General features: G+C 37.5%; 1 protein-coding gene across 7 annotated transcripts in view; it reads left to right on the top strand.

The window, feature by feature from the left end:
• The window catches only part of NR2C2 (nuclear receptor subfamily 2 group C member 2), a 45,050-nt gene that overhangs the window by 1,963 nt on the left and 27,182 nt on the right, over nt 1-15,905 (top strand). For 4 of the 7 annotated variants that reach the window (XM_015874859.2, XM_015874863.2, XM_015874860.2 and 1 more), the window contains 2 exons: nt 980-1,063; nt 14,953-15,063. In XM_015874859.2, the coding sequence (XP_015730345.1) occupies nt 1,004-1,063; nt 14,953-15,063 (171 nt within the window). In that variant the 5' untranslated portion in view covers nt 980-1,003. Of the gene's footprint in view, nt 1-979; nt 1,064-2,306; nt 2,407-8,740; nt 8,855-14,952; nt 15,064-15,905 lie in introns of those variants that run through there. The other 3 variants (XM_015874864.2, XM_015874865.1, XM_015874866.1) reach the window with 2 other exon arrangements.

Raw genomic sequence — 15,905 nt, 5'->3', positions numbered from 1 at the left:
TGTTAAGTGTTGTTAGTAGGTGGTTTGCTATGTTTGTTTTTCCTTTTTAACTTTATGTGGAATGATTGCTTTGCAAGTATCAGCAGAAGGCTGTCAGTGAAACGTCAAATATGCTGCTATTCAGGAATGCAGTTTCATTACCTACACCTGGGTGGTCTTATGATTTCTGACTTTGTAAGAAGAAAGTCAGTGCAGGAATTTGAAACCTTAGTAAAATTTAACTTTGAGGAAACACAGCCCTTATGAGAATCATTAATAAGATACAGAAAATATTTGTTCTTTTTTCTTCTGCATAAAGCTCAAGGTACAGATACCCACAACAGTATAAAGCAGTTCTGTAGTACTCTCATGTCAGACTGACTGTACTACCGCATTATAATTAAAATGTATTTTCTGTTATCCAAAATGGTTTCTAGATGTAATCTAGAACTTTACCTGTACTGTGGTAGATTACTGTATGGGTGATCATGGCAGTTTGTTGGAATGACTCAATAGAAGTTTACTGAAACACTGATTGCAAATTGCTGTTTCCTTGTCCAGGGCATAATCAGGAGCAGTTTATCTGAAGTTTCCCATCCCTTGAGTTCAGGAGAGCACTTACAAGATCTGTGAATTCCACAGATTGCACTAATAATTGATGCTTAAATCAGTTCTTTCTGTTTTATAAAATTAGCATCTTATTCTTGCTGCTTAAATAACAGAGTAAAAAACTTGTATGATAAACTTTATAAAGTAAAAGAATAACTGCCTCTAATAGCAGAATTCAGCTTGCTTTTTGAATACTGTATTTCCTGTATGCACATATTGCATGTATACATGTATATACACTCACGTATCCACACCATATCTTATTTTTTAGATAGATGAAATAGTGTTGTAAATTCTTAAGTAATATCAGAGACTTGTTTAACAGTGAGGAAAAGGAAAAAAACCAACACTTTTGTGCCTGATGAAAGTTGCTGGCATCTTTTTCAAACAGGTTTTCTAATGATCTTGCTTCGCCATGGCAACCAACGTGGAGGTGCTGGCTCAGCAGGTAGTGGAGACTCAGCAGGTGGCTGAGGTGAGTGAAGAAGATACCAAAGCTATTGGCATATGAGCTTCTGAGAGGAAAACTACTTAACGTTTTCTTTGCTGTTTCCAATTTGTAATAGACAGAGCAGATCCTTGTAGAACAGTGCTTCTTTATGCCTGTGGTCAGACAAACCAGTGCGAGCGATGATAAACGCTCTGTTTCGTTCTAGTGACCTCTCCCTATCAGGAATGCAAAAGTGGGAAATTCACCATTAACTGCAGAGATGCTTGTCTGTATTACGGATTGTTTAGAAGAATAATATAAAAAAATCTTGTGATTTGATGATTAATTTATTTTGATCATGAAAAGTTTCTGCTCTTCTCTTGAGTTGTCATCTGAATCTCAAATGTTTGAGTTTACCTGTTTTAATTATGTACTGTATTGAATTTACAATAGGATGGTTGATTTAAATCAAGCTTTATATTTCATATCTCTATATATGAGATGACACTTTGAGTAGATTTTTGTGCTTGCTATGAAGTTATGCCTTTAAATTCAATGTAGTTCAGATATTAAACAGGTAGAATGTCGAAAATAGACCATAAACATGCAAACTGTATGTATTCATGTCCATAGAAGAGAAGTAATCTGTCTCTTTCAGTTTGCTAACTTTAGCTTAAAAAACAAACAAAAAAGACAAAAAAAAATCTTTATTAAAATTTAGTTTAATATCTTTTGAAGCTGTTTAATCATGTGATTTTAAAATTGAGTTTTTATAAATAATGAGGAGCAAATATGCTCAAAGACTTCTGTAGACAAGACCACTTTTCAGACATTGGTTTTGTTTCATGGTTTTTGTTTTGACCTACTGAACTAAGATTATACTTTGGTATTAAAAAGTAAATAAGCTACATAAGGTAAATATACATCACGTTTTCAGAAATGGATCGGAAATTCTTTACGGTGTTATTTTTCTTAACAATTTTGTTTCTCTTAATGTCCATAATAACAATAATTATACTACATAATCTATAATATACTACATAATCTATAATCTAGCAGTGAAAACTGACAAGTTATTGTTACTCAGATTTTCTGTATCAGATACCAATATGGCAAGCGCTTTTTTTTTTTTTTTTTTTTTTTAAGGAAAAATACTCTTCCAAAACAACTTGGGAATAAAAACCTGTAGTGGAAATACTGCATATCTTAAACTGTTCTGGTAGAGCTTGAGATCTTTAATCACATCTTAGACACATAAAATATGTGACATTTGTAATTCCTCGTGCAGGAAATGCACCGTGGTAACATAGTGTGATGGTTGTATCTTGCCACTGGAGAGATCGCTTCTACCCAAGAATTTGTGAAGCTCTGTGATTTCTTCCTAGCCGGTGGGTAAATAGAGGGCTTCATCTCTTCAATTCCTTCTTAAATTATACACCTGTTTTGTGCATAACCCCATGAAATTTTTTTTCATGGAAAAGTAGTCGCAAGCAGCATTGTATCACTAAGAGTTAATTGATGTTGCCTATACGTTTTGATTTTTTTTTTTTTTTTTTTTGTATGAATGACTGGGTGTCTTTAGTTTGATGCAGTTTTTAATACAATAAAATACATTACTGGTATAATAAAATACATTACTGGTAGTACTAGTGTACTATATCCGTGCTCACTGATTACAGTAGAAAACATAGCATATAACTTGACATTAACCTTAAGTGGGAGACTTTTTGGAATATCATAAAATTAAAGGAAAGGAAAAAAGTCATTAACCATGTACAGAATTTTGAGAATGTTCAGGGGCAAGTTGCAAACAGGATAATTTAATACATGTTCAGCTATATCTGCAGCAGGTTTTCAGTATAGTTGTACATTGTGCATGTCTTTTTTTGAAAACTACAACACTAGGCACGAGATCACATTGCTGTGCAAGTAGGCTATATGTTGCTTTTCCTTCTTGAGCAACAGGTAGTCATCTTTGCTTTTTATTATTCTGTGGCTGCATCACAGGAGTTACTGAGCAGTCCCCATTGTTTGTATTTTTGCACTAATTGTGTTTTTAAGGGCTTTATAAAATTGTCCTTTCGATGGTTTCAAATGTTTCCACTGCTTTTAATTTCTCCGTAGCAGTGTTGCTTCCTGTGAATGTGTTGCATTCCAGCTGAATGTTTCTGAAGAGATTGTGTGAGGGAGTTCCATTTGTGTGTGTGTGTGTGTGTGTGTGTGTGCAGTTGATAGCAGAGTATAGAGCACCTTGGTGATTCAGAAGGAATTTTAGGAATTCATCCTCAGTCAATTTTGAAAAGCAGAGAAAATGCTTTAGCCTTAATGCAGAAGTAATGCTGCTTTTCTTAAGTGTTTATGTTACTGTTACCATGCAATGTATCAGTGGCCCAAGTTCAGTCTCTGCATCAGCTTGTGTATCATTAAAATGTATTTTGTTATGCGTGTGTATTGTATGCACAGTGCCTTAGTTTTCAACATACAGTTTTTAAACAGAGCTGTCTCTGTAGAGCAGGAGTGAGGGCTATTACCTCCTTCCAAAACTGGATCTAAAATGACCACGAAGGACCTTCAAGTCACAAAGAACTCACAGAATCACAGAATTATCAAGGTTGGAAAAGACCTAGAAGATCATCCAGTCCAACCATCACTAATACTTCCCAGCTAAATCATATCCCTCAACACAACATCCAAACGTTTCTTGAACACTCCCATGGTCGGTGACTCCACCACTTCCCTGGGCAATGCATTCCACTGCCTGACCACCCTTTCCGAGAAGTAATATTTCCTAATGTCCAGCCTGAATCTCCCCTGGCACAGATTGAAACCATTGCTTCTAGTTCTATCACTGATTACATGAGAGAAGAGGCCAACCCCCAGCTCACTACAACCTCCCTTCAGGAAGTTATAGAGAGCTATGTCCCCCCTGAGCCTCCTCTTCTCCACGCTGAACAATCCCAGCTCCCTCAGCCACTCCTCATACGGCCTGTGCTCCAGACCCCTCACCAGCTTTGTTGCCCTTCTTTGAACACGTTCCAGTGCCTCAGTGTCTTTCTTGCAGTGAGGGGCCCAAAACTGAACACAGTACTCGAGGTGCAGCTGCACCAATGCCGAGTACAGGGGGACAATTACCTCCCTGTTGCTGCTAGTAACACTGTTTCTGATGCAAGCCAGGATGCCATTGGCCTTCTTGGCCACCCGGACACACACTGTTGGCTCACGTTCAGCCGAGCATCAATCAGTACCCCCAGGTCTGTTTCCTCCACACAGTCCTCCAGCCACTCCGCCCCAAGCCTATAGCACCGCCTGGGGTTGTTGTGGCCAAAGTGCAGGACCCAGCATTTGGTCTTGTTGAACGTCATCCCATTGGCTTCAGCCCAGCTCTCCAGCCTGTCCAGATCCCTCTGTAGGGCCTCGCTACCCTCAGGCAGATTGACACTCCCCGCCAATTTGGTGTCATCTGCAAACTTACTGAGGGCGCACTCGATGCCCTCATCCAGGCCATCAATAAAGATGTTGAAGAGGGCAGGCCCCAGCACTGACCCCTGGGGGAACACCACTCGTGACCGATCTCCAACTGGATCTAATTCCATTTACCACCACTCTCTGGGCCCGGCCCTCCAGCCAGCTCCTTACCCAACCAAGAGTATACCCATCCAAGCCACGGGCTGACAGCTTTTGCAAGAGAATAGCATGGGAGACAGTGTCAAAGGCTTTGCTGAAGTCTAAGTAGACCACATCAACAGCTTTTTCCTTCATACACCAGAAGGGTCACAGAATCATAGAAGGAGATCAGGTTGGTCAAGCAGGACATGCACTTCACGAACCCATGCTGGCTAGGTCTGATACTCCGGTCATCCCACACCTGCTGCATGATCTCAAGACAATCTGCTCCATAACCTTCCCTGGCACCGAGGTCAGGCTAACAGGTCTGTAGTTCCCCAGATCCTCCTTACAACCTTTCTTGTAAATGGGAGTCACATTGGCAAGCCTCCAGTCTTCTGGGACCTCACCTGTTAACAGGGAGCACTGATAGATAATGGAAAGCGGCTCAGCGATCACCTCCGCCAGTTCCCTCAGCACTCTCGGGTGAATCTCATCTGGACCCATGGTCTTGTGACAGTCCAGTTGGAGTAATAATTCCCTGACCGCTTCTTCCAGAATCACAGGGGGTTCAGTCTTCTCCCCAGCCGAGACTACCAGGTCAGAGTGTGGGGAGCCCTGAGGATAACTGAGCTGACTTTTAAAGACAGACATAAAAAAGGCATTCAGAACCTCTGCCTTTTCCTTATCCTCTGTGATCACATTCCCAGCCTCATCCAGTAAAGAATGGAGATTCTCCTTTGTTCTCCTCTTACAGTTGATGTATTTGTAAAAGAGTGTCTTGCTGGTTTTTACCCCAGCAGCCAGCTTAAATTCAAGCTGGGCTTTTACCTCTCTTATTTTTCCTCTACACATCTTAACAACCTCTTTGTAGTCGTTCCAAGTCACTCTTCCCTCCTTCCACAGGCAGTAGATTCTCTTTTTCTCCCGCAACCTTAAGAACAGTTCTCTATTCATCCATGCCGGTCTTCTTCCCCACTGGCTCATTTTGCGGCTCAGGGGGACAACCTGCTCCTGCGCCTTTAAGACTTCCTTCTTGAAGAGAAACCAGCCATCTTGGACCCCTTTGTTCGCTAAGACTGAATGCCAGGGGACTGCCCCTACTAGTCTTCTGAACAAGTCAAAGTCTGCCCTCCGGAAGTCTAAGGTAGCAGTTTTGCTATTCTCCCTCCAGGCTCCACCTAGAATTGATAACTCTACCATTTCATGGTCACTCTGTCCAAGACAGCCCCCAACCTCCACATCTCCCACCTCATGGGATCTCTGACTAGCTGTATCAGGAGGGCATCCTCTATGCACTCCAGAAACCTCCTAGACTGCTTCTTCTGTGCTGTGCTGTACTCCCAGCATATGTCAGGGAAGTTGATGTCCCCAGTGAGGACAAGGGCTGATGACCGTGCAGCTCATGCCAGCTGCTTGTAGAATAGCTCATCTGTCTCCTCATCCTGGTTTGGTGGTCTATAACAGACGCCCACCAGGATGTCTGCCTTATCAGCTCTTCCTCTGATCTTTACCCATAGGGATTCAATGTTATCATCCCCAGTCACAGTCTCAGTAGCATAAATGCATTCCCTAACGTAGAGAGCCATACCATTCCCTAACGTAGAGAGCATACAAGAGTTTATAGCCATCCATTGCAACGCTCCAGTCATGGGAGCAATCCCACCACGTTTCCATAAACTCCCAATGCATCCTTCTTTTTCTCCTTCAGAGGCTATGGGGAGAGTCCCAGCAGCTGCATGTCTTGAGCTCTGTGCTTACTGGGCTGTTTATGCCAGCTGCATTGTTTGAGGATTTCGATTGCATTCAGTTCTCCCCAGTGACCCCAGAACCTTGTGCCTTTCTGAAAATACCTTTTGCAATGAAATTTAAAACATTGTGGTGGTCTTGTCACATACTGTATTTTCTTTATCCTCCTTAGGTGTCTCTGATATATCATTGGTAGTTCAGCAATTTAGGTTTTGAGATTAAGTGAAGTACAGTGTGCTGAAGAGCTACAGTAGAGATACTGCTGATCTGTTTGAATAAGGTTTCACTATGTTGTAAGAGTTAATAAAGCATGAAGTAAGCCCATTTATGTTCATTATTTTATTGTTGGTAGTGGCCTTTTTCTCATTTTGGATGATTCTCAAAGTGAAGTTTTGATGCAAGTCTTCTCAAATGATTCTTTGTTCAAATGCAGCTGTTCTTAAGCACTTCTGAAGTGCCTAAGACCTAGCCATACCAAGTCAGCCTGAAAGGTTGTCCTCTCTGTCCACAAAGTGCACATTGGAGAAATGAGATCTTACATGCCTTACACAGTTTTGAAGTCTCTGGATTCAAGATATTTCTGGATGTGACAATCCCTTATGTAATACATGTCAGCCAAAGGGGTTAATGTCAGACTTAGTCTGAGACTCTATGATGCAGATGGTCTGAAAACTGCAGCTTCTCTGGTGACTTTTGATTTCATATGCCTCATACAAGGTATCACAGCAGAATCATTTAGGGGAATAAAACTGCAAATGATGGTTTGAATTTTGTCATTCTGCAAAGGGCACAAGTGGTTGTGACAGGACATTCCAAAGCGTAACACTGAAGCTGCTGTAAGATATGAATACGTTAATTTCATGTACATGTTTCAGAAAGATCCGTTACTAACTTAATAACTATAAACATTAATTAGGAAGAAGGTCTGTAAAAATAAATATATATCTAACTTGAGATGAAGCATCTTTTATGCTGTAAAAATTGGATACTGTATTTTCAATTGAAATTCTTTTTAACTTCGATTAGATAAAACTTGTAAGAAGTTTCTTGGTGCATTTGAACTTATTGGGTTTGTAATTGTTTTAACTAGGCCTTATTTTAATTTCTGTTATCTTTTCTATAATATTGAGACCTGACAGGACATTCAAGCAATACTCAGAGTTCCAGTGGTGTCCATCTTAAGCTGGAGAAATCTGGAGCCTTGAGTGAAAGAATGAATTAAAAATTTCTTCTACTGTGTGGCCTACTGATTCCCTTGATGCATTTGTCTGGCAGTTTTTTTTAAATTAAGGTAGTAGTATGGGAATAAGCTATAGAAAGTACTCAAAATTTGATTAGTAAATACAGAACTATGTCTACATATGTTCATACAAACATACACTTAAACCTGTAAATGCATATGTAAATTAAACACCGGGCACATCAGTTTGATAAATTGTTGAGCAACTTGACAGCAAGGCTGTGAAGAAATCCTCATTATTTAAAAGGTTGTAACGATCATAAAAAGGCCGGAGACGCCTTGTTTCAAACTACTGAAAATGCAAGCAAACATCAAAAATTTAATATGACTGCAACTAAAATGTTGAATGTGAACTAGTTTTTTGGGGGAAAATAAATGAAGATATAAATACGAGTGTATTTTATATATTTTGATATATGCAATGTGTATACATAAAATGGCAACAGATAAATGGAAGAGAAGAAGCCAGATTTAATCTTGCCATTTGCAGAAATGTCAAATACTATCATTTTAGGTTAGCGATGCAAAATGCCAATAAGTAAATATGTATGTTTCTACGTTTTCTATTTATTTTATTTTTTTTTATATTATTTTATTATTATTATTATATCTATTTTTTTTATTTTCTGAGGTTTGTGCAGATTCTTTGTGGCACATTTAATGCATGCCATTATTAATGAATTTATAAGCAGACTTTTGATAGTGACACTCATTACTTTGAGAGTTAAATGAATGAAGTACCATACCGAATTGGCCAAAGTAGACAGTTCTCCATGCCTTGCCACTTTTCTTCAGCTTCAGCTCCGTCTTCCAGTGTTATACACTTGGCATCCTTCATAGAATTGTTTTCTTCTCCCGGTTTGCCTTCTTGTGTGTAGTGTTTGCAGTATGAGTACTGAAGTGGAAAGTCAGTTGTATTCTTACAAACTTTTAAGGGAGTCACATAAATCCTGAGATGTTATTAATCAAAAGCAGATAGACTTGAGCTCTAACCAATTCTAAAGACTACCCTTGAGAGATGTTGAGGTTTCTGGGGCTTTGGGGTTTTTTTTGTTTGTTTTTTGTTTTTGTTTTTTTAACTCATACGTTTACGATTAATATTGATGGCTTCTTTTCCCCCGTTCTTCAAGCTGATACAGGTCAAATTTTGTAGTAAAAGAATTGTAGAGGTTGGAGGGGACTACTGGAGATCATTAGGAGTCCAACCCCCTGTTAAAGCTGGTTCCCTACATCAGGCTGCACAGGTAGGTATCCAGACAGGTCTTGAATATCTCCAGAGAAGGAGACTCCACAACCTCTCTGGGCAGCCTGTTCCAGTGCTCTGTCACTTGGATGATAAACTTTCTTGCATTAGTATAGAACTTTGTGTGTTCCTGTGTCTGTCTGTTGCCTCTTGTTCTGTTGTTCCTTGACATCAAAGAAGAGTCTGTCCCCATTATCTTGACTCCTGCACTTGTCTGTAAACAGTGATAAGATCATTTCTCAGCCTTCTCTTCTCTGGACTGAAGAGTCTCAGCCTTTTGTGACGTATATAGTTTATGTGTATGGTACAAGATAGTCTTCTTCAGGCACATGCCAGAGATGTCATCATAAGAATGTGTGTAATGTTTCCAGTAAGTGAAATACAATGAAAAATAGATTTTTAAGCAGAATGGTAGATACCTGAAACCATTTCTGGGCAGTGTTTTTCTGTGAAAATTTTTATTTACAGTAATTTCAGCATCTTCTTCTTGATTTAAGTCTTGCTATTATATAAAATGTAATATGGTTAATCTTAAACATAATCCAGTACTTAAACAGCAGCTACAGAGGGCATGGAGGCCATCTCATTACAAGGAGCTGCATGGAGAAGACTCATAGAAATGGGTATAAGCTGCACCAGATGAGGTTTTGTCTTGACAGAAGAAATATAGTGCAATGAGAATAATTGAACACTTGAACATCCTCCCCAGGGTTGTGGTAGAATCCCCATCACTGGAGGTTTTCCAGATGCAGTTAATCAGGCTGCTGAATAATATAATCTAATCTCTTTTTTTCCTATGGACATGATGAACTTTTGGAGGTCCCTTCCAACCAGGGGTGTTTTATAGTTTCATGACTATATATACTCTTGTAACATTATTATCTAATAATTCTTCCACTTACATAGGGAAATAGAAGATATAAATTACTAATTCTGCTTCACTGGATGTTTATTGCAGTAGAATATATAATGTAAAAATATAAAAATAAGAGTGAAGATGTTTGTACTGTGTCTGTGCAGCATAAAGTTCCATCAAAGATATAATTCAGTGGCCTAAAAATAGAAGTTTTATCCTAGTTAAAGATGCATTTTACATGTTTCTTGCTCAAATCCTTGAAATTTACAAGTTAGGCAGCTATACACACATAAAGCTGCTAACTGCTACAGGACATTATATAGATGGTTGATTTTGTATTTTATTTCAAGTTTCAATCACTCTACCTTATCTTTCAATTTTAAAAAAAGAAGCAACTTTTTTTTCCCCCTTTTATTTCCCCTACTGTGTGTTTTATGTCTTGCAAGAATTCCACCGTTCAGGTGCAATTATTCTGAAGTCTGAGGTGAGAAGTATACTTCTGAGCAGAGGGTTATGTAGTGATTGAGGATTACTGTATTTCAGATTCCGTTCTTCTGTGTAAGACAAATGCAGATTAGATATGATAAGTCTCTTTCTTGAATGACCAATTAAAGCTGGTGACATGTTAAGTAATAATAGTTTCTTCACACTAAATAAATATCAGGTCACCTAATTGTTACACTGTACCTGTGCTATAGATACAATCTATTAGTTATAGTAATTATTCATTAGTGTTTTGTATCAAGTGAAGTGCCTGATTTCAATCAATAGTGAGCACATTTTAGTGGTTAGGCTGAGGGTCCTTGAAGTTGAAATAAAATACTGTAGCTACTTAAATAAACCTAAGTCATGCATTTGTTGCATAAGGCTTTCTAAAGGTAATTCACTGCATTCGTGCTTATTTTCATAGAAGTGTTCAAGTTCATGGTCACTTTTCCAGAAGTTCAGGTAATGTAATTTAAACATTTCCCTTAGAATTTTCTTTTCATTTTTTGGTCAACCTTCGTTGCAGCTTCATACACATGGAACTTAAGCCACCCAATTGTTACAAACTGACTACATTCATTCTTACATATAAGAAAGAATAGTGATTTGTGTTATTTGCAAGGCCTGGGCAAGTTGAGAGAGGAGTATATTCTTTTAGATATATTTAGTTAATGAACATTAAGTTCAGAGATGCACCACAAGAGATATGGTGGATTTTCTTTTTCAATTAATTGGTTTGAAAATACTTCAAGCTACAAGCAAACACTTTTGTCAAATTTCACTTTGCTGTTTCATAGTTCACAGAAAGCATGTTAAGGGGCTTAAGAACAGAGAGGCCAGTGGGATGGGTAAACTTGACAACATGGGAATATCTCCCATGGATGAAATTAATTTTACCATTAGACAAACTCCTTCAGCATCTGGCAAAGCAGTAGGAACACATCGATTCTGCTTCCTTGGTTACAGGCAGTGATAGTGTACTTGACCTTCAGAGGAGAAGGGTTGCAGAAAATCTGTTTTATAACAATTCTGGTTGCTTTCTGTGATTGGAATCCTCATGAATGGACACTGGATGTAAATATCTTTGATCTGACTAGAAGTGAGTTCAACATTTTTTTTTTCAGATTGATTTGGCCTCAGAGATTTGCTGAGGAAAAATGTAAATAACGCTACAGGAAGGATTTGGCTCTGTACGTACTGGAGTCAGTACAGCGTACAGCTAGGGAGCTCCAGAAATCAAACAGTACTACATAAATTAGAACATATTATTTTTCCCATTTCATAAAGTAGATGTATTTGATGTGTCTTCTGTAGGAGAATTAGGGGGTTTTTAAATAACTTTTACATCACATTCATGATTTTTAACTCTCTAAATCACAATATAAGGGTGTTTTTTGTTGTTGTTGTTGTTTGTTTGTTTGTTTTTGTTTTTTGTTTTTTTAAGGCCTTTGAATTAAACCTGTGTAAAATACGGTGCACTGAAGTTCTGTGATATAAGGCTGATTTATGCCTTTCATCTTCTCTGGAAAGCTTCATATCTCAAAGAAATTGGAGCGCATTTAATTTTTAAAAATATAATTTAGAATTACAAAAGTGTCCCATCACTGAAGAACTAAGACTTTGTATATACAGCTTCCATAGTGGTTGCTTTAAGCATTATACAGATTTTTTTCTTGGAGTGATGTTTGTTTTGAACAGTATGTTAATATAGTGAACAGGAAGTGTAATCCTGAAAACGGACCTAATGTAATGCTTAACTGTTATCCTCCTGAAATGAGTATTTACAACCAGTTTGCCTTCAGAATACTTTTACTTGATTTATGCTGTCTTTAATTAGAATTCCAGTTTTTTCTTATAGCATTTATGTAAGGTTTCTGAAGGCAGCCTGGTAAATCTCTGACAGTCTAAAGAATTTTGCATATTCTTGGACTGCTGGGTTTTCTTCATTTTCTACTTAAGAAGTCAAAGTTGTTACAATTGAATGAATATAATAATAAATAAATCATCAGAATTGTATCCGTTCTTATTCATTGTAGGTGTGTGAAAATATTCAAGGTAGAAATTTAGCTGACAAATAATATTACAGAAAGGTTTTTTTTCCTCTCTTGTTAACCATTCCATTTTTGCATTCAGCTTTCTACCCTGGTTCTTACTTTGCTGTCAACCAATGGCATGTGTATTCAGCCTGGAAAATAAACCTCATATTTTCAGTAGCCCTTGAATTTAAATCTAAATAAGGAAGCTGATGTTCAAATGTGTCCACTGGGAGTCTCTTGATTATAGGTGTCTGTATGTTTATTGTTTGGTTTTTTTTTCTTGCCTAGATGTTTTTCTCTACTGCTGGAAGCCTCTTGTCAGATATTAATGAGAATATACTACATGTGTATCTACCTGTACATTTACCTCATTTGTCATTCAACTTCTGTGCCCTTTGTTTCAAATATAGATTTAGATTTTACTTCTACAATATATGGGACTACTTAGGATATGGGCAATAGGAGGGTAACACAGTCTATCCAAACTGTTCTTTCTTTCCTTACATCACAAATTAACTTTTTTGTTTAAAAAAAGGAGGCAATTAAATTGACACTAACATGTTGTCCACTTATACCAGTACTGATGAGTAAATAATTCTGAAGTTATTTGAAAAAGAAGGATTTAATAAAAACAACTTGTGAGTCTTCTCAGGTTTGGTCACCTGTCACTGCAGATACTGGACTATTTTGATACTCTAATTCCTACTTAGAATGTTATAACCATTCATATTTTGCTGTATACAACCACCTGAAAAGAGGTTGTGGTGAGGTGTTGATTGGCCTCTACTCCCACATAATTAGTGACAGGATTAGAGGAAATGGATTCAGGTTGCACCAGGGCAAGTTCAGGTTGGGTATTAGTAAAAATTTCTTCTCTGAAAGGCACTGGAATGGGCTGCCCAGGTTGGTATTTGAGACACTGTCCCTGGAGGGATTCAATAAACGTTTAGAGGTGGTACTAAGGAATGTGGTTTAGTGGGGAAATGGTGGTGGTAGGTGGATGGTTGAGCTGATGATCTTGGAGGTCTTTTCCAACCTTGGTGATTCTCTGTGTTAAACAGAGCTCTATAGATATTGTGAAACAGCATAAACTTGTATTTGAGTGGTTTTTATGAAAACACAAATTGTTTTCAATTAAATACTTATAGTAACTAACAAAATGTAAAATCTGTTAAACAGAAAGTAAGGTTTATTTAGCATTTGGCAGATGTATGTAATAATCCAGGCATATAATTTGCTGGGATTTTAAAAAGTTCTTCCAGATAATAGAATTCTGGCCTGTTCACCTGGTTTTCAGTAAGTAGTTATGGCTTAAACTGGGTGTAGAAGAAACCAGACTACAATATTCTGTTCTTTTTTTATTTAGTACATCACTGTAGTATTTTATTCCCACTGGCATGGAGTATCTATTTAAGTGTGTACCACATCATAACAATTCATAATACTTTGTTTTCAGACATTCGGAATGTGTAGTTTGCAGTCAGCAGTCTTCCGAAGTATGCTTGTTTTTCTATCATTTTGTATAATAATTTTAAAAAAGAATGTGACTAAAAAGTATCCATGCCATGCTGTTGCATGTGAACAGTAGTGTCACCTCTGGCTTTGCTGCAGTGTTATTATGGTAAATATTTATTTACTGTTTAGAGTTATGTCACTTTCTGTATCCTGCAACAAAATGTCTTACATATATTATTATCCAAATATTTTTGTATCTTGTCTGAAAACATTGGTGAGCATGTGCAGTATATGGCTTTAGAAAAAAAAATTTGCTTTCGTTTGAATTTTCTCACAAGTGTTAAACTATCAATTCAAGTCATAGATTACTGACTTGGAAAATGCACCTGGAAAGCAGAGCTTTTGTACCATCATGCTAGTGATCTCCTCAGTAGAATAACAGAAGTTACCCACATGTACCTGAATACATGCTGAGTGTACTGGTATCTGTAGAAGTATATGTTCAAGAAATAACTTGCAGTACTGTGAAATAGAACAGATGGAAAAAAAGAAGATGGGAGGGAGACAAAGAGCACACAAAAACAAAGATATCCAGATTACTAGCTTTATTAAATTTTACTTTTTACCTCTAAATATATTTGCACTGTTAAGATTTTCCTTACTTTCACTTGGAGAGTGAAATTACCATTTTGTTCAGTTGAGCTGTAAAGGCACCACACATTCAGAAAACTTCATGGATAAGATCAGAAGCAAAAATGAAGTGTCAGTTCATTCAGACAGAAGGTCTGTGTACTCTTCCAACAAATTCTGTGCATCTCTCGTCCCACCGATGGACCCAGGTCTGAGGACATTTTTATTTTAAATTTTTAAAAGAAAGAAATATGTAACATGACACATTGTAAAAACAAAATACACAAAAGGAAAAAAGGGATGAATGTGAAATTGTAAGCTGAGAGAAGTGCATTTCTGCATTTAACTAAACCGGAGACTCACACAATTTAAATATGTTTCCTTTGGTTGTGAAAAGTTATGATTATTCTGTGATTCTAAATATATCTTGATTTGGTTTTGTGTTTTTTCTGTCATCAATCAGGTTCATTCTTTTTCCCCAAGAAAACAATATACCTGTAATTCATTGAAAAATAATCCAGGTTGGTTTAATGGCTGTAACCTTTCCAATAAATGTAGGTTGCATGCTAAAGCCATCTTTAGAAAACATCTGTATTTTAAAATGTGTAAATCAGAATTCTGTGCGTTATTTTACAGGTACAGACTATTCAGAATTCACTATCTGATTCTCCAGTGATGACCAGCCCTTCCCAGCGTATCCAGATTATTTCCACAGATTCCTCTGTAGGCTCACCACAGCGCGTTCAGGTAAAATCATATTGATTTGGTAGTAAACTGCTGTATCTTTTTTTTTCCTCCTCCTGCTCTCATTTTATATAAAATAGCGCTAAAATCTGTTGAAGGCTTCTTCAGAACTCTTTCTCTCAGAAGATACAATTGGTCATAGCTAGTTGGCTGTATATAACAATGATATTGGTGTAGTGGAGTGAGGAATAATTTCAGGTGTTAAACAGCCTACGTATAAAAGTTGCATGAGCTTTAACCATGCCAAATGGGCAGACGCTGTCAACAAACAGTTCAGAACACTTAAAATCATCTCTCCTTTCCTCCCTCTCTTCCTCCATCCCTCTCCCTGTCATGTTTAGAAAGAACCAGTGGCAGACTTACCTGTGAAGGCTGAAGTTAGCCCCTGGGTGGTGGATTGTTGTTACGCATGGATAATATAAAGATAGCATTAACATATCAGAATTCTAAATGTATGCAGTGCCGAATAATATGAAATTAGCATTAGCATTACTAGAATGTTGCAGTACTTCTTTAGCTGTCCTTGACCTTGTTTGTGCCAGTACAGTACTCTGTTGTACTTTTGTCAGAGGTGGTGCAGGAGAAGAGGGTCTTCTGTTCTGGGGCATTTGAAATGGTCCTGGACATACAACCTCCACCACAAGATGAACTCTCATTTGTTTCACGAGTCTATCTAGTATTTCTTTTCTGTATGGTAGGTATGAAGATACAGAAATATTCTAAACAATTTGTTTTGATTATATTGTTTTGCACTTATAACTTTGCACCATTCTAACAGATGGCAAAATAATTAGTAACAAGGGCTTTTATGAAACAGTATTTTATAATTCTGAGACAGAAACATA

Source organism: Coturnix japonica, chromosome 12 (assembly GCF_001577835.2).
Source record: "Coturnix japonica isolate 7356 chromosome 12, Coturnix japonica 2.1, whole genome shotgun sequence".
Lineage (NCBI taxonomy): Eukaryota > Metazoa > Chordata > Aves > Galliformes > Phasianidae > Coturnix > Coturnix japonica.
This window is presented reverse-complemented; position numbering and strand designations above follow the sequence as displayed.